This window comes from Drosophila yakuba, chromosome 3R, assembly GCF_016746365.2.
Source record: "Drosophila yakuba strain Tai18E2 chromosome 3R, Prin_Dyak_Tai18E2_2.1, whole genome shotgun sequence".
In the NCBI taxonomy this organism is placed as follows: domain Eukaryota; kingdom Metazoa; phylum Arthropoda; class Insecta; order Diptera; family Drosophilidae; genus Drosophila; species Drosophila yakuba.
In genome coordinates, this window is record NC_052530.2 from 21,840,109 (window position 1) to 21,863,160 (window position 23,052).

At 39.7% G+C, this 23,052-nt stretch overlaps 1 protein-coding gene across 2 annotated transcripts in view; it reads right to left on the minus strand.

Moving 5' to 3' along the window:
* The window catches only part of LOC6537872 (ETS-like protein pointed), a 59,328-nt gene extending 37,789 nt beyond the window's left edge, over window positions 1-21,539 (minus strand). Inside the window, exons 1-3 of one of the 2 annotated variants that reach the window (XM_039375110.2) lie at window positions 21,411-21,539; window positions 15,378-15,726; window positions 12,930-13,020 (exon numbers count right to left, since the gene is read on the minus strand). In XM_039375110.2, the coding sequence (XP_039231044.1) occupies window positions 12,930-13,020; window positions 15,378-15,726; window positions 21,411-21,448 (478 nt within the window). In that variant the 5' untranslated portion in view covers window positions 21,449-21,539. Of the gene's footprint in view, window positions 1-12,929; window positions 13,021-15,377; window positions 15,727-20,716 lie in introns of both variants that reach the window. The other variant, XM_015193070.3, reaches the window with a different exon arrangement.
* Window positions 21,540-23,052: the final 1,513 nt, after the last annotated feature.

A 23,052-nucleotide genomic window follows, 5' to 3' on the forward strand; every position in this document is an offset into this window, starting at 1 on the left:
TCTGCTTTATGTCCAGAACTGAGACTGAAGAGGCTTGGCCTCGACGGATGGCGCTTCCAGTGTCCAACGGACCCCATCCAGAGTCTCCAACTCCACCAGTTCACCATCAGTTCAGTTGAAAGAGACGATGATGAAGATGATGCCCCAACTGCGGCGTATGATCATCACGTTGCTTCTGTTGTTGATGATGATGATGATGGTGGCGTAGACATATACTCGTAAAAACGAATCAAGCTGAATGGGACTAGTGTCGTGGCTGTTGTCGCAAAAGCACTGCGAGAAAATACTAGTGCATACTACAAAAGGATAAGCTAAAACTTTAGATCTTATTGAGTTGGGATGCACCTGATTAACCTGCTTGTATGCAGAAATTAAAGTTTATAAGTCTACTACGATATACAGATTTGTTTGAACTTATTAGCTTCTTAAGTGCTACCCTTATTGTGCAAGTTCATGGATTTTCTAGCAGTGCAGCTACTGTTCATTGGGAATGGGACAGCCTGGAGAGTCCGGGTTGGATTCGTCGTTGGCTCCGCTGATTCGTTTGCTCGGCTGTTCGGTTGTTCGGTTGGTTTTTCGGTTAGTAAACCGGATGTTCCTAATCATTGCTAGTTTGCCTCAAATTAAATATGCTCCATGTGTGTGCGCGTGTATCTTTTGTTTGTGTGTGTGTGCCTGCCATGCAGATAGATTATAGTCCATATACACAAGTCCCGCGCACTTGGATACTCAGAGCCAGATACTCACTCACTCGCTCGCAATTGCAAAGCCTTCGCAAACGGCCTATCTTGAATCATGAATGAAAATTTGTTTTTGTTTTTCAGCTTTATCGGACAACAACTCAACTGGGCTCAGTTCAGTTCAGTGACGCATCTCGGTACACAAATATCGTATATTATTCGAGAGTTGGCCCAACCAGAGATAACCATGGCCAATTTCTCGCCTGTTGGCAAGGCCAAATTAGCCACTTTTCATGGCTGCGTATGGATATTCGCCGCTTCATTCATCTTTGATAGCTGATCGAAACAGGTCCGAGTCGAGGCAATTTAATTGATAGAAGAGTGACCGCAAGAGCGACAGAAACGCATTCATAAATTCATTTTTATCAGCATCAATTAGCAATAATTATTCATTACGAAGCGCGACCAGAATGATAATGAAGCGTAGTAAAGCTCGCTGGCCTGCATTGCCAAAGGGGGAAAATGTCCATGGAAATTTCACTGCAGCTCAATTGAATCCAGATGATGGACTATGGAGCTCACAAAAGTGACATAGAATTAAAAGAAACTATAAAATAAATACTGATTACTAAATGCAAACGATTGAAGATCTTGGACTCTTCTCAGAACATAACTTGGCGCTATAAAACTAAACCCGTTTCTAAATAATATCCCATTTCCCCGGCAATCATTTTAATAGCTTTCACACACTCCAGGGGCTGAAGATCAAACCTAAGTGAAACCTCAAACTCAAGACCCCGATCGAGAAAAGAACTCACACAAGACACCATAATCTCAATCGCGTGGTGGCCTTAAGTATCCATTTGGTAACGGCTTTGAATAAATTAAGATGCCAAAAAAAAAAAAAAAAAAAACGAAACGCATCGAAATGAATTAAATTGAAATGAAATGTATCAGAAGCTGTAAAAACATTTTGTCTCGACGTTTTCGGCATTTGGTTTTCCATTTCTATTTGAACAAATATATTTGGCCATTAATTGATAACTGAATTTCAAAAATGGACCCGGAACGTGTGACGGAAGGCACTTTTAGCCATCCCGCTGCGTGGCAGATGATAAAATTCGAATTAAAAGCCCCAAAAGAGGCAAAATATTAATTGTTTTTTCTAAATAAGATACCAGCGACTGGCGCCACGAGGAAGCCCACACGGCATTAACTTAATTGTTGGCCACCTAATTGGTTACTATAGATATCTGAATGCTGGAGGCTGCAGGCTGAAGACTGGGGTCATGGTGATAACTCTTTCCCTTCGATTGCAGCTCGAAATGAAGATGCAATTTGTTGCTGGTAATAAGCCCACGCTGGCTAAAATACAACTGGATTGACTTCCCGATCTGCAGCTTCCATCACCCCCCTCACTTGCCCTGGGTTTATCTTAGCACCTGGCCTGCCAACCCTAGGAGCACAACGCTCATCGTGAGGATGCTCAAACTGGACCCTAGACTTGCCCGGCTGCTCCGGCATTTGCATAAAATGCAGTGAGCAAAAAGCTAGCTATACTAACAAATAAAGTTAAACAAGAGTTTGTTATATTAAGAGATAGAATAGAACTTGATTCTTTATAAAGTCATGTCTAGAATAGGAATAGGTTGAGCTCAAGCAGAATTACTTAATTTTTGACTATTAATTTCTATATTTAGGCACCTCTCACGTTCTTAGTGTACCAATGCATTGATCATTAGACCATTTTTAATAGAGAGATACCAGAAAACAAGGGGGGAAATGCCGGGAATCCAAGGGGCATTGGGGATAGACCCCAACCGAAAGCAGGACCCATAGAGTCGAGTCAACCAGTTTTTGTGTTTTACTGCCGCCACAAAAGCGGTTTGGTCAGCTGTTCAAACTGCTACCAACCAGCCGCCTGCCCACTCCCCCAAATAGACCCTCTTACCCCCCTTGAAACACCTGACCCCCCACCACCATCACCTCCCCCCCCCCCCCTTCCTTGACTGTGAATCGGCAAAAGTTTCACCTGCTCGCAGTTGCAGCTTGCGTGCGATCGAGTCGAGTGTTTGTTGGCATTAGCCATGGCTAAAATAAGCGGACCAAGTACAGACTGATGATATTGCCCCTTCATGTTTGTTGCTATTTTTGTTGTTGTTGTTTTTGTTGTTGTTGTTGTGGCTTTTACTGCAGTTGTTGTTATTGCTTTTACTGCAGCAGTTGCAGCTACACAATTTTCACACTCCTTCAGCGCGATGCTGCGGCTACCTAAACAACTGAACTGAACCCCCAACGCAATTAAAATATATAACTAAATGGATTTCAACAGCCAACGGTAAAAATTAAAGAAAATTGGATATATTTGGGGGATAAGGGAGCGGGGGGGATGGGGGCCCAAAGAAAGGTGCATTGACAAACAAATTTATGTGGAGAGCCACAAATCTTGCGGGTTTCAAATAAACAAAACTAAATGCTTAACCCTCGAATAAATTAACTTCCGATCTAAGGCACACCATATACAAAGTCAAGTACAGTGCGTGCCATGACTGTGTGGCTGCTATTCTCAAGTGATCGAGGTGCAGTACTAAATCAAACTGGATGAAGATCAAAGAGCTTAAGAGATGGAGGATAATGTTTAAGATATTAATTAAGAGGCTACCCTGTTACCAATTTCTTTTCACATTATATGAAAATAGTACTTAAAAAAGCATATTATTGATAAAGCCTTAACAAACTAAGAAACCATCCCGCACTGTACGTACTTATATAAATATATTCCCGCTTGTATATACAAAATTCTAGTGCCAGTCACCGATTCTCGATTCTCGCACAAATTCCGAATTCAGATCCGATTCAGTGCGAAGCGATTCAAATCGATTCGAATCGATTGTGGGTGTTATGGTCAGCATCAGGCGGCGAGGATTTCGAATGCAGGCGAGCAACGAAAACACTCAATAAAATGCGTTGATAAATTGCGCCGGGCATCAAAGGTAACCCACTGTGCGAATGGCGCTACAACCGCTCCATTCCCGCTTCCCAAAAATTTCTCAGCCACTCGGCCACTTGCAGCAATCTTCTATGGAAATTTATCGATTGTTTTTGTTTAGAGAATTTTCGGTTCGAATAGACACAAAAGCGCCAGTGCCGCCGACACTGTTCCTAGATATGTACGTTGATTTTAGGGGGGTGATAAAGAAATTGGGATCTACATAGATGTTACTTATGGGCCGCCATTTGAACAGACTTTGATTAGCTGCGCGATCTGTGCACAAATCAGAAAAACCTCCTTCATCGAAAGTTATGGGATGATATTCGAAATAAAGCTGTACATTTTTGGCAGTTACATAAATTTATCTGGCAAATAATTCAAGATGGAACATACATTTATAGTAGAATCAATCGAAATCAAGAATCAATCCGAAATAAAGCTGTACATTTTTGGCAGTTACATAAATTTATCTGGCAAATAATTCAAGATGGAACATACATTTATAGTAGAATCAATCGAAATTGCTCTATTAAAGGTTTGTTTCCACTTCCAACTTTTCAATAGATCTTATAGGCTTTTAACGAAAAACGGTTCCAATTGATGGACTTTGCCACTTCATTCTCTGTCATAAAACCCAGTTAATAGGATAGGATCTGCCAATGGACTTAGTTAAAAGTTCCATTATTCGGGTTAAAAGTAGCGCAACGAAATGGCTTTTAATTCAAATGACAATTGCAGAAAAGCCATTAAGACACCAAAAAAAAACCCATTAGGCATTATGTGAGCCTCAAAGAAGAGTGAAAACTTTAATTTAAAATGCTGAACAAATTATGACATGGCAGAAAATAGGGTCTAAATACCAAAGATACCAAAGGCCAAAAAGGCAATGGGCCAATTCACATACGAGTATATGAGTATGGCCCATTGTTTTAGACAGCTCGCTACATTTTGGGCCAATTGAAGCGTTAAATTATCAATTGGCCAAAGGGGTAGCAGCAGCGTTAAATTGGCCAAGAGAATGAGTAAAAAAAAAAAGTGATAGCTAGAGAGCCCAGGTGGACACGCTTGAATTGATGATCATCGCTTGAAATTCGAATTCGATCGCATCGCCGGATCGATAGAACCAAAAACGCACTACTCCTGGAAAAGTTTTGTAACTGAGGCCAGGGGCAGGCAACTGGAAAATTGTGCAGACACAATCATTATGACAAGGCAGGTGTTCCCAATCGACAGCACCACACCCCTTCTCCCCTCTTTGCTGCTGCTGCTGCCAAAAAGATATTTATATGGATCGAGATCCTGTATGATTCAATTTTTCATCGATTGCATTATCAATTGCTCGAGAGCTCGAGTGCGCGGCTGTTGGCTCGATCGTTCGGTTGGCTGGTTGGTAAATCATAAAATGCAATTGAAGCTGTCCCAAGAACGGGTTTCCATTGCCGCAATTTGTTGCCCCAACATCCCCACACATCTAATCTGGATGCAACTGCATATGTACATGTGTGTGTGTGTGTGTGTGTGTGTTAGTTTGTGTTTGGTTGGTACGTGTATTTGTGCGTGGACAGGTTGCCTTTTGTTGCATTAATTGATTCATATTTGTTAGTCGCGTCTTGCAGCATTTCCTAATGGGATTTCGGTTTCCTTTTCGCCACTGATATATGTATTTTTGCTCCATATTTGGCATTTATGATTAATTGAGTTGCTCTCAAAATGGGCATAAGTGGATTTCAAAAATTCGCTTTTTATTCATTTGGCTAAATTATAAAATAATTAGTTTATGGCACGCGCTGAAGTTTCTGTTTTTAAACGATTTACTTTAAAGGCAATGCAAAAACTTGTGTTGTTTTTCTGTTGTAGGAGGCAATCATTATTTGAAATGCGTATTTTAGATCCAAGGCTACATTAAGTCCGTCATTGAGATTTGGTTTTTTATTAATATCTTTGATATATTATTAATTTGAAACTCTTTTTTTTATATTACCTACAAGTTATTTAAAAGTGTAAAAATATATAATTTATTTTAGATATATGTAATTAAGTACCCCGCGTGGTATGCAATAGTTTTTGTGTATTCAATTTCGTATTTTCGCTGCAAAGTAGGCTATAAGTTAACACACTCTTAGCTTGCTACTGGCCGCCAGGGGCCGCCACTGAGTCATGTAAAAATCATGTATATAAGAAAAAGACACAAATAAAATAGAAATAGAACGAATTATTTAAACCTAATTAAAATATATCAGCTTTAAAAATGTTACATAAAAAAGTCAATAATTTAGGTCACAGTCTCTTTAAATTTATTAAATTTTACAACCCTAAATTTAAATGCGAAAATATGTACTCTACGCATAGCGAATTTGATAAGGAACTTGAATTCTATTTATACCAATAGTTTTACGGCATAAGCAATTATTGAACAGAAAGCTGATAACAAAAGAATTTCTTTCCAATGAAAGGCTAACTATAGAAAATCGGTCTACCAAATACCCTTACCTTACTTCTTTTGTAATGTTAATTTGATGCAAGCAATTTGTGTAAGTTCACATTCCCCTATCATCTTGTTAACTTGGTAACTAACTGACAGTGGAGAAGTGGTCCTTGTGTCTTTTTAGTTCCCGACACTTCAAGGTGTAGGCTAAGTGCATTATAATATTAGATTGTTTGCCTCCCTCCATTCCCCCCATTTCGCCCCAATCAAAAAAATACCCCACCTCCATCGATAACGAGTTGTTCTTATCAGACAGCCACAAATATTTGTTCTTCGTCCACCTCATTGGTTACTTCTTGGGCTCCAAGTTGTTTGGGGCGATGGAAAGTGAGTTTCGCGTTTGGTAGAGTTCAAATTGGTGAAGGTCGCACGCGTGAGAGGGTTGCCCGATAAGTTCTTCACCCTGACTATGACCATTGTGCTGGGTCAGTTGTTTATGGCTTTATTAAGGGGGGGGTAGGGTTTTGAGGGTTCAAAAAAAGTAATTTTTTTTAATTGCATATTATGAAAGTATAGTAACTCAAGATTGTTGTCTGTAAATAGGAAGTCAATCGGAGCAAAACTCACAAAGATATAGCTTTGGAAGTAGGCGGGTCTCGAACGACAACCAGAGTAATCCCTCAGCAGGGAAGACAGCAACAAAAACTTTAAACACGTTTTTCTCAAATCGATGTTTTTTGAGTCGGTGCACTCTGTATCTCAAAATCTATTCAACCGATCGTTCTCAAATTTTTTACAGTATTTCCTTTCATAATTTATGAGGTAACCCTGTCGAGATTTTTTCGTTTTTGATTTTAATTTTTTTATTATTAACAACAATAGTCATGAACTTTGGCCAAAAATCGGTATTTTCACTTTCAAGTTTTGTAAAAAGTTCAAAAATTATAATAAATGGAAAAACTCGACAGGGATACCTAGAGGGACATAAAAATTGATGGAAAAACGTTGGGTATTTCATATCAGATTATCCAGTGCTGAGGTATGACGTGCACCGCAAAATGTATTTTTTCTGAGGCGCCTACGAAGAATTGCTGCCATTCGGTCAATTTTCAATATTTTTCAACCAATATTTCACAGAATATAGTTCAAATACTACTCTTTAATGTACAATAATCAGAAATAAATTTACTTTTACCGTACGCCCAAAAAAAAATCTGTAAAAACCTGTTTTTTTCTCCCTTTAAAACCCTACCCCCCCCTTAACTCAACTGCTGCTTTCTTATGATTTCGCCCTTTCTTTGCGGCATTACAACTTTTCGGAGCGTGCTGATTAGCCATGAACTGGGCTTTATTGCAGCTCGGAAAATCCCAAAGAAACAACAACTACAACTATTACAATAAATGCTGCTAATTTGTCCATGGGATGCACTCAATTTAGACACATCCGTTCTACACAGTCAGAAAAAAACGCATATATACATGTGGATGTAATGAAAAAAAGAGGGAAAAGCGCTTTTGTTTTGATAACATTGTTTTCGGTGTGAATGAATGGGAATGGAAATAGAAACGTTGAGGGAACGTGATTAGATAAAGTCTCTATGTCTTTTGTAAGCTATTTACATATTTGCATATCTACACGGAGAGAAATTAGGTTCAAAAGTCTTACTCAATGCTTGAATACTTCATTTACAACTTGAATTGTTTAATTGTTTTGCATTACAGTACAAATGAATGGCATAACTTAATTTATCATTTTGCATTCATAAATCAGCAATAAACTCGAGAACAAATTATCCAAGCATTAGCTGCATAAAATTGAAAAAATATGAAAATATCATTGCCATAATGCATCGAATTATACCGCCATAAAGGCCTCAATTCAAATGAATCAAAAAAGTTCTCGCGCGATTAATTCCAGGCGAAACAACAACAAAACTCAACGTCGGGCTATCAAAATTTATGAATGAATAAAGCAAGATCAGGCGAAAACCCGACAAAAGGCAAGACAGAGGAAAATACAAAAAAAAAAAATAACAAAAAAAAGTATTAATAAAAAGGCAAGTGAAATAAGCAAACAAAACGAAAATCACAAATAGTAAGTGAGTACAAAGTGGCGTGCATATGAAATATAAAACAGGCGATATATCCATATCCCACTACAAACGCACAAATCCACACACAACATACGTACGTATGTACATATGTGTGTATGTGTTTACCTCTGAATATGAATGAATGAAAAATTGTAGAAGCAGCACAACCGCAACAGCAACAACAATAAGTTGTTAACGCAGCAGTTCCACGAACCAAAAAAAAAGACGAAAACCCCAAAAAAAAAAACACCAACGACAACCACAGAAGACGGGGGGAAAAAAAGATCTGTGAACAAGAAATTTGAAAGGTAACAAAAAACTGAAATTAAAACAAAAAACTTAAAATCAGAAACACGAGCAAGTGTGTGTTGGCAACTCGTTTTCCAGTTTTCCATTTTTCCATATGCAGCAGCTGCCCACAAATTGTGCGTTGAGTGGAGGCGAAGGGGAGTGGAGCGGGAGTCTGGAAGGGGGTGGTGCATAAAATGGTGGGGGAGGGGAGATGTGGGGTAGGGAAGGGAGTTCAAATTATGAATAAATAAGAAGTTGGTCCAAGAGCAAACAGCTAAAAATCAAAGCAAATACACAAAAACAATGAAAACAAAACTGGGATGACGAAGAACATTGTATAGTAGAAGTTCAGATACCCTCGCTGGAATTATAAATTTAGCAAAATAATATTGACCAATATATTTTTCGTAATATAATGTATGATTAAAAACATACATATATACAAAAGCCTTAAAAGAATGCCTACAGAATCATTTTAAAGCGAACTTTACTATTCGTTTTCAAATACAAAACATTCAAGGATTTCAGAATCTCAGCAAAAGATAAGTAACAAAATCCTATCGAAACCATAATATCCTACACTGCAGGGTATAAAGAGGCAACGACGACTGCAATTGGATTTTGAGCCAAAGTCGACGCGCCCACGGGCAGCGACAGAAGAAGAAGAGAAGCTGGAGCAGCGATAAAAGAGGAGCCCCAAAGACAAAGCCGGAGAGCAAGAAGAAGAGCAAGAAGCCGGTTTGCAGGAACAAGCCTAGAAGAAGAGGAAGAAGGAAAAGGAGCAACGGAGGAGGGGGAGCAGCGCAGGCACACGCAAAAAAGGAAGGAAACAAACATCAAGCCCCAATGACAGAGGAAGCAACCACAACAAAAACAACAACAGCAAACGGCCGTGGAAGAAAGGGAGACAAGAGCAACAAGATCCACTCGTCGCTGCCTCTTATTCCCCACTTTCCACTCCCCATCCCATTTCCATTTCCATTCCCCCATTCATCAACTGCATTTTAATTCTTTTTTGGTTGTCTTTGCGTTTTGTTGTTTTTTTTCTGTTCGTTTTATTATTCGAGAACCAACTAGTTTTGTTGTTTTTGCTGCCTGGCGAGTATGAATGAAAACGAACGTGTTTCTGTGAGAGCGAGAGCCCCCAAAAAGAGAGCGGGAGAGCGCTGGGGAGCAGCGACGCCGACAGCGACGTCGACAGCGCGGGGATGAATGAAATGAGCAGCAAAATGAATGAAAGTTGTGGGGCTCGCGCAGTCGACGTCGCTGCCAGCGTCGATGCCAGGCTCTCTTCCGATCTCGACTCTCCCACTCTCCTGGTGGAGAGAATTTGCATTTTTTTTTATATTTTTTATACAAATCATAGCGCACATATTTAATAAGCGAAAATATAATTTGCTTTATTTATTGTTTCGTTTCGTTGGGTTCGTTTCGTTTTGATTCTTGTTATTTTCAAAGTTTATGATTAATGAGAAATGATTACGGCGTGTGAGTGTGCGTGCGTGAGTGTACTTTTGTATCTGTGTGCGCGTATAATTAAAATAAGGGCAGCCTTTTGCATACACTAGCAAAAAATAAGGGCATCTTTTGAAAATCTTTAACAATTTAAATGAAATATTATTATAGAGATTTATACGTCCGTTATTAAATTTTCTTATAAACAGTTTTCATTATATTTAATTTCTCACGTTGACATGCATTTTGAATACTTTTAGATTTCAGAGCGACCCTTATGCTAAGTGTATCTTTCGTCCGCATAATGTAAACTAAATTTACGTGCCTGGCTCCCGATCTTTTCTCTGCTTCTTTTGGCCCGCGATGTTCCCCCTTTTTTTATGTGCCATCCCCATTTTCCATTCAGCATCTGCGCAGTTGTCGCCGTTTTTGCATGTTTTTTCCCCCGTTTTTTCCGCCTTTCTGTTTCTGTTTTAGTTTTTGTGATTTTATTTATATTTTTTTGTTTCTGTTGCCATTTTATGGCCGCGATCTTCTAGCGACGAGCGAAAAGTTCAGGCTGCCAGTTGTTTTCGCTAAGGGATTCGCCTGGGTCCCACAAACAAATGTACATACATACATACATATGTATAAATACATGCACAGATATGTAGCGTTGTATGTGCTACCATATAGGCGCAATGGGGTGGACCTTCCCAGAAACTACAACTTAATTGCCAAAACTAATTACCAAATATGTGACCTCTGTTTATTCAAGTAGTACCACACTGCGTATGAGCAATGCTGTTTCTTAGATTTTTCCCACGCACTCCGAGCTGTTTATTAAGTTAAGTCATATATTCATTTAAATATATTTACAATTTGAATGTATAACATTGCCACCACTGCGTATGAGTGTTATTTTAGAAGACCATCGTGCACATTTACAATCCCCATTCTTACAGCGAATTGAGGTCCACCCTTCGCACACCACAAATTTGTATATTTAGTTGGGCACTGACTTTAGTCTTGGGTTTGCGTTGACATTGAAATTGTTTGCGCTTTGTTGATCTCAACGCAGCGATAAGACATAAATACATAAATACTTTTTACGTTTTCGGGTTCCTTTTCTTTCGGTTACTGCCTCGATTTTTGGGCCACGGCAAAAAATCAAAAACCAAAAAAAAAAACACCAAAAAGATTTTTATTATTTGTTTTTATAAACATTGAATAGCTTTCAAATCGTTTTAGTCCCACCGATTTGGACAGATGGCAGTGCAGTGAGATATTTTTGTAAAATCTCAGATGGCTTAACTTTGCGGTAAAATCGGATTTAAAAGATATGCACTTAGTTAAAGTATTATGTACTTTAATTCACAGAGAATCTTACTCAAATGAATGCAGTGCTCTTCTAAGAGATATTAAATTTGGGTTTAAGTTGCGACATCGTGCTCCAACTGACATTATCGTCATACCCCAAAAGCTAAGTACTAACCCAAAAAAAAAAAAAACCGAAAAATTCCCATTATTAACACATACTTGGTACATTGTTCTCGCTTTGCAAACAACAGGGCAAAAGATGCATAACAAATTACCAGAAAACGTTGTCCGATACATGAAATCTCTTTCTGCCCCGCGACTGTGTGTGAAATAATAGATAAAATATACTAGACACATGCCATCAAAAAGCAACAACAACAAGAATAACAAAAACAACGACAACGATATTTTGTCACATTACGTATACGAAGAGTTGGCAGAGTGAATGAGTGAGTGAATGACTGACGTATTGCCTGATTGACAGCGGCAGCAGCAGAAACGGAGGGAAAGAAAAGGTAGCGCTGCACATTTTGAGATATATTTATTTTGAGAGTATTTCAAATGCAAATGTATTCCGCGCGCAGAGATCTCTGTGCGTTTTCCATTTGTGGGAGCATTTAAAGGAGCAAATGAGTGAATGAATGGCTGAATGAATAAGTGAGGGAGTGACTGACTGAATGAATATGTGTCCGCAAGTTAACTTGGCACTTCGCCGAGGGGCATTTGGGTGGGGAGTGGGGTTAAGTGGGGATTGGGGATAGGTGGCGAGTGGGGATTGGGAGTTCAGGAACGGGGGGCTGGGCCCACCGGAAACAAACGACGTGACTTTTCACTGAAATATTAAACCAACTATGCGAATGCTTGGGAATTATGTTTGTTTCAACGACTACATTATAATAATAATCACACACACAATGGCTATATCTTACTCTGGCATTATTCCTTTTTATTCAAGTTATTTTCCCTTTTATTATTTGTAGCAGTAACACGCTTTTGTCGGCTTATCTTATCGCCAAATTATTTGGCCCGCTGTTTCGTTCGCTCTCAGTGTGTTTTTGCCATTTTATCGCGCGGTTCAAAAGGCAAAAATAATAATAATAAAGTCGCAAAAGCAACTGAGCCATGTATTGATCGGTTACGACGACTGCCACATATCCTTCAGTTTCAATTCATTCTGTATTTAATTGTATAAGCTTATGAAAATATTGTTCACCTCATTGCTTTCATCTCAGCTCGTAAAGTAAATAAACTAAATTAATAAGCTTTGCAATTTAATAAGCTATGGGAAAACAATTCATAATTCCCAATAATTCCGTTTCTATGGAATATCTGCGCTCATATGTATATAAACAAAGCTAATCTATCTGACTAATATACATAAGATATACAAACACAACGTATGTGAGTCGAGATAGGACCATTACGCTCCGCAACTATATAATTGTTGAACATTTGCTCATCAACAACATTTTGCTCTTCAATTATTTCCATTTTCTTGGAAATCTGTTATCAAAAAGCTCGCCAGACCTCGAAATGCCATTCAACAAACAAAATATGAAGTGAAAGAGCAGAAAAAAAAGAGCCATAAAACCCATATGAAACCGATATAGCAAATAGGGTTAGCACTTGGCCCATGTAAACAATTCGTATATTATACGATATATTAACACAGTTATGATGGGGTTTTTACTCACCCAATGACGCCTCTTGATCTGAAATATCCGACAAACTGCACAGATCCTTGCATCCATGGATCGGCTCCTCCTTGATGAATATATTTTTCGACTGCAAGGAACATGAAATTGTTTTATTAGTTTGGGTTTTTAACTTGTTAGCTTTAACAAGACTGATTCATTTACTGACTAATTTGTATTTCAATGGTTGTCGTCATAATTCTGTGAGCTAATATTTTACAGATAAATCATTTTGGTGTCACATTAGAGATCCTTCAACGGTTGGCATTCCATATGTATTACTTTTCAATGGTTAAACCATTGCACTGCTTATACTTTACTTATTTCTGAGCTAAAAGAAATCAATTTGAAAGAAATCCTTTGCTTTGATTGACATTGCTGCTTAATTAGTAGGCAATAAATTAGCACAATCTTTGTTTATTTCTTTTCCTTGGCCAACACCAATTCCCCCGATGCCATTTGCATCTTTTTTTTAGTCTTCGCCCCCAAGAGGTGCTCTCCACCTGCCACCCCCATTATCCCCAACCCCTCAGCTGCAGCACAATGAGCAAACAGTCAACACACAAGAGGCATCCATGATTGTGTGTTTTACATATTTATAAACAAGCCACTTTTACCCAATTACAAATCGAGTGTGTCTGTGTGTATGTGTAATGTAAAACTGAGGCTCGGCGGCGGTGGGCATTATAATCAGAGATACAATAGCGCAGAGTCGTGGCATAGATTGCCCCGGCAATTGAAAGTGGCAGGCTGCGGCGGACTGCCCCAATGTTGTGCCATGGGTCCAACCAACCGATCGTGTTGAACGCGTTCTAATAAATTGAATTGTACGTTTGACTTGCTCAAAACCAAGGGGACTGCGTCTGCGTCTGCGGGTCCGCCATTAATGATAATGGAGGTCACAGTAGTCAAATGGAATGCTCCGTAAATATAGTATCGTAATCAATTGCCGAGCGAATCCCAGCTGTATTCACATACGCACTCAACACCAATTGGAACCCAATTTTTTGGAGCTCTACGATCCACAAGTCTTCAGTTACGTTGCTGCAGTGGAAACCCTAAACTTGGCTCCTTCTAAAGGCCAGACACTCCAGATCGGATTACCTGGCTGCATTTTCCAAGCGACTGCACATGCGCATGTCCTTTTCTGTATTTTTTGGGGCCTTTGGCAGGGCAGCGGGGAAAGAATCAGCTGGGGGTCAGGCTGTTGGCCCCGAAAGACCGGATGAAAGTGGTCAACGGCTCGGCGGGCCAACGGATATGCTTACCGCAGGCGATGTGTCAAATGCCTTCACTCGTTACCCGTCAGCGGTCGTCAATTTCTTGGGGGGCACAAAGAGTTCAGGGAGTGGGAAAGTAAAGGAATGACTGGGTTTGCATAGCCGAAGAATTAGTTACTCTTGGATTTTAGGGAGTGGAAAGGAATAAAGGAATGACTGGGTTTGCATAGCCGAAGAATTGGTTACTCTTGGATTTTTGGAAGGTTGAATTAACAACTAACTATACCGATGTTATCTAGGATCCCAGACTTTAGATACAACATACAACTTAAATGACTTAGAAATGATCAATTAAAAACCACTTAAATAAATATGAAGGGTATCAGAAAGGATACGTTTATTATGAAGAACAAGCTGCCTGAAGGTGAGAGAAGCCCTACGATCTTGGATCCCATTGTTGCCCGTTTCACTTTCTTTGGATGGTTCCTACTTTGGAGGTCCCTTTTCAAGTCGTTACCAAGCAGTTAGTTTTGATCAGGCCTTTTGTCTATGCAGATGCGTCATGAGCCAAGTGGCACGCTTATGGCTTTTATGGCAAATAAACAAAAGATGGCCTACACAAAAGATGCCCGTGGAATGCACACGAATTGGCTACACCCTCACTTTGGGTATCACCCGTTTGATGATCAGTGATCAGTGACAGATTATTCCATCAAATATACAAATATACTTAATAGCAAAGTCGCCGCCGAAAAGCAGGGTGTTGCGAATAAAAACGCAACAAAGCATAATACATAATAATTGCGTTTTTGTTTGGTCTACCAAATTTAGAATGCGATCTACGTGATCTGCATTCGCAATTTGGAATCACTGTCATTGGGACTCCCACTGCAGTGGCTGTCAAACTGGCATAGAAACGAAACCGATGGACAGCCTATCGATCACTTGATCAGCAAATTCGCTTATTGGTAGTTATATATAGAAATTATAGATTTATGCAGCCATCGATCAACGACGTGCAGTCATTGCTACCTAGTTTTTAAATTAGCCAAGTGCTGAGCAGTTAGCCGGCTACTAGTCATCATTAAGATGGCCTAGATTAAGTATTCTAAATATAATTAGATATTTAATATTACAGCAATCACTTTACTCCCACTTTTTGGTTGGTTGGTGAAAATTGCTCAGTTAACAATGTAATTTAATACGATTGTAAAATAACTTGACTCACCTCAACTAGACTGGACAGAAAGGTGACTTTGCGGTTCTTCTTGAGCCTCATGGTGCTAACTTGGCCCGAATGGCTGCTGCTGTTGCCAATGCCGTTCAATTGGCTAAGGATCGACTGAGGACTGCCGAGCGAATTGTGATGATTGGTGGCCGGCGACTTGAACAGGTGTCCGTTGATGGCGTTCAGATGGATGAACTCGTGGGTCGCCTTGCCCAGGAAATGGGATGCGGTGGAGGCGACCGCCGATGTTGAACCAATGGTCGCTGATGTGGGCAAAGCGGGTGGCAGCATAAATTTCGTGGCAGACAGATCTGTTTTACAAATCGCCAATTCCATATTGCGCAGGCATCTGCAGAAGAAGAGAAAAAAAAATCGAATTAATAAAACAAACAATTAGCTGGCTGGCCAATAAACAAATCGCTGCAATTATTACGGCGTCTGGGCGTGAGGTGTTTTAATTATCGCTCAATTATTGGCTTGTTTTCCTCCTCCCGCGCGCGTTTTATTAGACCTTGTTGGCACCTCCCACTCTGGCGTTCGCACCTCTTTCCTGGCTCAATCCACCAGCTCTATTGACTGTAGAAATTATGACAGTTTTTTTTCTTAACAACAACCCAACGAAGCGGGGCAACATCAAAAGTGTCCGCCACCTTTAAGATAGACCACAACAAAAGGAGCCGACGGGGCAGAGTTTGCATATGAGCACGCTTTTATTTTGTTTACACAGCATCCATCATATTGGGGCGAATAGGTTGGGATTGGATGGTATTGGATGGGATAGGATGTACCAGGTCCACACACAGCACACAGCTAATTCAAAGGGTTTCAATTTTCTAAATATATTTCTAATGGGTTTCGTTTCGTTTCGTTTCGTTTCGTTCTCTTTGGAGTTCTCAAATATTTGCCCTAGCCAAGCAGCGGTTGATGATCATCACCGAGCTATGGATGTGATGTGAGTTTCAAAGAAAAAAACACGAAAAGTTACTTTGAAGTGTCGCCACAAAGAGTTTTGGGCAGGAAGATCACACGGATTGCTTCAGGTTCTTTCCCTTAATCTTTCCCAATTGGTGGCTTTGGTTCCCATGTCTTTATGGTCATGGATCTAAAACTACAAGTTGTATCAAAAGTAATTGCATACAAATCCGAAGCGAATAACAATAAATCTTAGAAAATGTTATCACCGGAAGTGGGCTAGATAAGCCCCAGAGAAAAGAGGAGCAGTTGCCTCTCATGAGGGCTTTCCACAATTGCCCAGCCAGAAGCCACTATAAATAACGCGGTACTGCGATAAAGTTCAGAAATTACGCATTAAATATATTATATTTACATTAAATGTACTCTGAATGATAAAAGCTGTTTAGTAATAAATGAAGACAGAAAGTTTAACCTAAAAAGGGCGCTAATCTAATGGCATATACTAAACTGAAGATGAAACTGAGTTCCTGAAGTAGAGATGCATCAGTTACACAAAAATGGTCACATCCGTCTATATGTTACAGGTTTGTATAATAAATTCATCTAACTTTTTAAAGAATCTTGTAATCTTTACATGTAATAGTACTACGACTTATATCGCATAGGATTGAGTTGCTCTTTGATACTTCTTGATAGGCAAATGTTATTCTTGGCTACGGTAAACGCCCCCATGTCACCATATATGCATACATATACATAGTATCTCAAGCTACATCTGAGGAGTATCTTTGAGCACTGGCTGCCTAATTAGATACGTTATGCAAATGTGTAGATACTGTCGTCGCATCGGTGACGCTTCCACCCAAGTCCGTCTCTTTCGCTCTCGTTCTTTGGCACTCGGCGAATGTGTGGCCAACAGTTATCTATCCGCCTTATCAGCCATGTACGAGCACATATGTATGTATGTAAATCGCCAGTATATATATGTATATATACATATGAATGGGTTGAAGCACATCACGCTGATCTAACTGAACCAAAAAAAAAACGCGTGGAAAAGGGGGAAAACCGAATATACGAGTATACTTAACTTTTAGAAGCTCTAAGGCGATTTCAAAACGATATGGTGTTTATAAATTGCTCTACTTGGCTCATTGCCCTTATAAAGCGCTTTGAGTAATGAAATGTATAATAAAATGCCTTTGATTAAATTAAAGGAATACCCCTTTGCCTAGGGCAATATCGTCATGAGAAAGCGTTGCATAAATTTCAACAGCTCGAGCTGTTGCGAAATCAATTTCAATTTGATTTGCTGATTTTGTCCGTGGTCGTTGCCGATCAACAGTTATGTATTCACGTTCACAAGAACGAGATATAAACACATATAAATCAATATATATATACTGCTTATGTATATATATATATATATATATATTAGTGTTTGAGTGTGCGGATCAAGTGAGTGCACTAAAAACGAATTTAAGTTAATCAACATTTAAATGGATAATAAAATCAGCGACTGCAGTTCACAAAAAGTTGATTTATTTCTCTCGTAGTTTTTCTTTTTGCCGCCCCATTGCAATCAATTGAATGTAGAGCAGCAATAACAGAAACCACAGAGCAGCATTACTAAATCTGCACACAATCTATATGCATTTTCAGTTGTGGATATATGTACATATATTTAGAACTCGACTGCATATGATTTTGAATATGGCAGCAGTGCTGAGTGCACTTTTCACACGAAAATAATTCATTGACGCATAAAAGTGGCCAAGATAATTGGCAACTTTTGGCAAGTCCAATTGATTTCTTGCTTTTTGGCCCGAGCCAAATACTATAATATTTCAGTTTCTATAGTCACTCAAAATTGGCTATGAAAAGTTTGTGCATTCAGCTAAAATAATTGTGAATGAAATTAGTTTATTTTCCAAAGCATTATTTTTACAGCAATTACAGAGATCGTAAAAGCAGAACGTTTGCAAGCAAATACTACGTAGATTATCTAAGTAAACATGTCAGAAGAAAACACATTTTGGACCTCCAAGTGACGGAGATTAATTTGGGTTTATTTAATCAATCAACTAAAAGTGACTTGACAATTGTTCTTATCGATCCGCAAATATTTCCATGCGAATTCCACGCTTTGTTGTGACTCAACAAATCATTCGTCTAAAAAAAAATTCCTCAAATGCAGATAGGTACTGGGGTAAAATCGAGTTTCCCAGAGAAACAAATTGAGTGAGTTTCACAAAGTGGCACATGTTTCAAAAACCAATTTCGAATGGCAGCATTTCGAGCACCAAAAAAATCAGTCGGCAGGGTGCCAAAAACGAGTCGCAATCGCTAAAACTATCTGAACAAAAAACCTTATCGCCCCAGACACGTAGATAACCGAAACAAAAAAAAAAATAAAATAAAATATTATATATATGTACAGTGAGGGAGGGCGACAAAAAAAAAACCACACGAATCGAATTGAATCGAAGCGAAAATCGGAGCATATGTTTTCCCTGGAAAAGAGCAAACATTTTTGTTGGGAGGACCCATGGTAAGTGGACCAAAAGAGTAGATTGTCTGGAGTCCGAGTTCTTGAGGACTGGAGGAGAGTCTGGGTCTGGGCGCAGCAGATGCTTAAGGAACAGATTGTAAACGAATATGATCTTTTGATATGGTGCGCACTCCTCGGCCAGACGACAACAACAACTGCAGCGGCAACAAATAGGGGTGCAATTTTTCGGTGTGTACGTAACGGTAGAATACACATTTAGTCGCTGTTCTTTTCTTTCCCAGCGCCTGTGCCCTTTTTTCCTCTTCCTCGCTGGCTGGAAAGAAGGGATCTGCGATCCGCTGATGATCCTCGGGATGCCTGCCTGTGCACATGTGTTCTATCTCTTGTCGCCGAACACTACATGTGCATGTTGTGTCTGTGTGGAGTATCTTTGTGTGTGCGGAGTATCTGTGTGTGTGAGTGTGTCGTCTTGTCTTGTCATGGGATCGATCTTGATCTCGGCCTGTCTGCAGCAGGTTGATACTTTTAGCATCGGTCCGGGCACAGAATCCGAGTTTAACGTGGCATGGGGCAACGAACCAGTGCGCTGAAGATCCACTGAACTGTAATTGTCTGTGGGTATTTATGGAAAAGGATCTTGAACTGGTCTTTATTTTCATTTAGGGGGAGACGCTTGGGCAGGGAAAGAGAGAGAGGGGGAGCTGTGCTCAATTATGATCCAACGATCGTCACACATCAAATTAGCGATTATGGCAATAATTTCTTATCATTCCCTTGTGTATTTTGCTCGCAAATTGGTATTCTCGAATAGCCCGTGGAATCTTTAACATATCTTTAGAGTAGTTCAATGATCGTAACTCTTTAAATTATCTTCTGTGGACTTTGAGACTTCGATTCGAATTGTTGGGACAAAAAACAACTATATATACCAACTTTTAAATAATCACAGGAATGATGATAAGTGATCTATGTTAAACCTTATTGAACAGTACTAATTTCATGTGCTTAATTATTTAATGGCTTAAACCTTAAACTATCCTTTGATCCTTCTTTCCCCTAATAATTACTTTAATTTACAACACAAATTGTAAGATCCTTTTGAAACCCATTCAGGTAACACAACAAAGTGCACACAGGAAAGCCCCAATTATGCGCTCTTCAAAACCCAAAGGTCAAGAGAGTAGCACTCCCGTGCATCGGTTTTATTGATACTTAATTGTCTAATGCGATCGTTGTGCTAGATTCTTGGCCCTAATCAAATAGCGTTCACACATTCTCGATTACCAAAACACCATGGATCGATGGCGATCGAGGGGCAGGCGAAGCTCATTTGCGGCACCGGAAGCTGTAAAAGGAACACAGTAGTAATTTCGATCGTGTTTCCCACAAGGGTTGTGGAAGTGCCCCACACACACACACACACTAGCACACACAAACAGGCACACGCAGACGCACACAGGCGGTTAACTAGCTTGGCTATGATGCGGTAGAAAAACCAATTCAAATTCTGTTGGCCTGGCCAACAACGAGTTTATAGAGGCAGCAATCCTGAATCGAGGCGAGATCGCGAGATCGGCGGATCTACCGAGCGGTAGCCAAACCAGTTTTCTCCTAGATTCATTCAAGAAAACAGGCAACACCAACACAGAAAGGGTTTACATACACTCGAAAGAAAGAGCCATGATTACTCTAAAAATTATTCAAGTTTCTGCTATTGAAATGCTGTATTTCTAGGAAATAGCTAATAATCCTCATACATGTAACATTCAAAAATACATGGCAAGACTTACAATTTTTGTTATTAATACAACATTTAAGGAAGAAAGTTTGAAAGTTTTATGTCGAGTGTAGCAGGGAGAATAACAAAAACTAATACTTGAACTACTGTTTTTCAACACTTCACTTTTCTTACCGGTGCGGGGCAATAAAATAGCGCCCCTTCGAGAACAAGAAGGCGGGGGCTACTGGGCTCTTGATTTTTTTGGTTGTGGGTTTTGGGTTTTAGGTTCTGGATGCTGAATGCTGAATGCTGGATGTTCTAAAGACCGTCTTTCGGTTGCCTTTTTATTAGGGTATCCAAATTAATTACAGCCTCAAATTAGGCGCACAATCTTGATGGACTTCGCAGCACCGATGACTATCTCTCGCCCGTTCTCTCTCTCTCTGCGTACTTGTAGTATATATGTGTATATCTATATATGTGTGTGTTTTAACCCTCCGGTGGGATCAGCAGGTTGATTAGGGGGAGAGAGAGAGGGATTACGTGCCGACAAACCGAAAACCAAAAACCGAAAGGAACAACTCGAGATGAAGAAGAAATCGGGGATCGGTTTAGCTCGGCTTATAAGACGCGAAAAGAAACAAACGGAAAAAAGGCCGACGGATCGCTGGCAAACACACGCACACACACTCGCACACAGGCACACACACGCGATGTTTGAGGAGATTTTTGTGGTTTTATGATGGATTTCGTATATAGAAATTGGTTTCCTCTGTTTCTGAACCGTGTTTTTTTTTTTTGTGATTTTTGTTGTTTGCCTTCTTCTTTATATTGCTGTAAATTGCGCGCGCAGATCTTTTGATGCTTTGCTATTGCACTCACTCACACACTTGGTTTTTGCTTGGCCCGCAAAGTGTTTTGCATTTGTTATTTATTTGTTAGTTGATTCATTTAATTCATTCAAATCGAATTTACCGTAGCGCAAGTGCACGCTGCCCGAGAGAAAGACAAAAACAGACTGACCGATGGCGGCAACAGGCGGCAGCGACGCCGACGTTGGCGCAGACGCAGCGTTGACGTCAACGCCGACGCACATTCGCTCTTTCTGTTTCACTCCCTCTCTCTCTCTCGCCGTCGCTAAGCTTAATATGTTTTTTTTTTTTGCTCTGGCAAGTGATAACAAAAATCGCAAATTATGAAAATCGAGAGTTCTTTCAATCTGACTTATAAACATTATTCGCTATTTTACTTGATCACCAGAGATCGCTGGAATGAGAGCGAAAAGGCGTGGGCGATCCTCCAACGCGCCTTCTCTTTCGCACTCGCACTAGAGCGTGCATCATGGGCGCAGAAAAAAAATGGAAATCAGAATTACATATTTTGAGCAGCAAAAACAAAATGTTTGCAGCGACAAAAAAATAGCAACAATTTATAAAAAATCTGCTTGCTCAGAACTCAGTGTAAGTGCGAATATGTGAGATAGTGTGTGGGTGTGCGTGTGTATGTGTGTGTGTGTGGTTGTGCGGGCGATCGTTTTTGGCAAGCATTTAAACAGTGTGCTAGTATATTTAAATATGAAATATGTAAAGGGGGCGGAATAATAAAGCCAAATAAATTTAAAATTTGGCAAACACAAAGTCTTTCAAGTGTGTACACTGATAGAAATACCTTTTTTATGTATATTCCAGATACAAATCTATGAATATATATAAATATGAATTAAATATATACAAGTTTTAGGCAAATAAAAAGAATTTAAAATATGGAATCTCTTTAATATTAGTCATACAAATGGATTCCCAAATTTGAATAGTTATTTTCTTTCTTAAAATTATAGAATGTAAATTTTGAAACGAAAATTTTTATTCATGATAAAAGTTTGCATACATAGTGTGGGAAAATACCTTTGGTCACCCCCAAAAAAAGTTAAAGTTAAGTTAAAGGCGATATTTTCCCACCGTGACCATGACAACCACTGTGTGTTCGAAAGCCTCTCCCTCTCTCTTTCGCGCAAATCAAAAACAAAAACAGGTTTATGTGTGCGCAGAGTGGGTGCGACAGAGAGCGGCGATCTGGAACCAAAACGACTGCAATGTTTTTATATTCCGGCAACGCATTTCGCATAAATAACAAATTACACAGCATAAGCGAATGCAAGTGCAGGGGCGGCAGTCAAACAACAGCCAGCTGCACCCAGAAAAAGGGCAATAAGATTCGGGATAACAAAACTTGACGGCGTTCCCGATTTTCCCGGCCAAAGGGAGAGAGTATACACATAAAAAAAACTTAACCAGCCTTGCATAACGAAACACGTGCAATAAAAATATGGCTGATTGTCAACCTCTGCTGCAACTTAATTGCTGCCACTGAGGTAAAACTGAAAATACAAAAAACATGAGAAGGGGGGCGACAAGTGCAACAAGCGAAAAAAAACTTAAAGAGCGCATGCGCGCCGCTCTCTTGCTCTCTCTCTCGTTTGCTGCTCTGCGCTGGAATCTTACAACTCGTGTAGGTGAGCCGGATTTTTA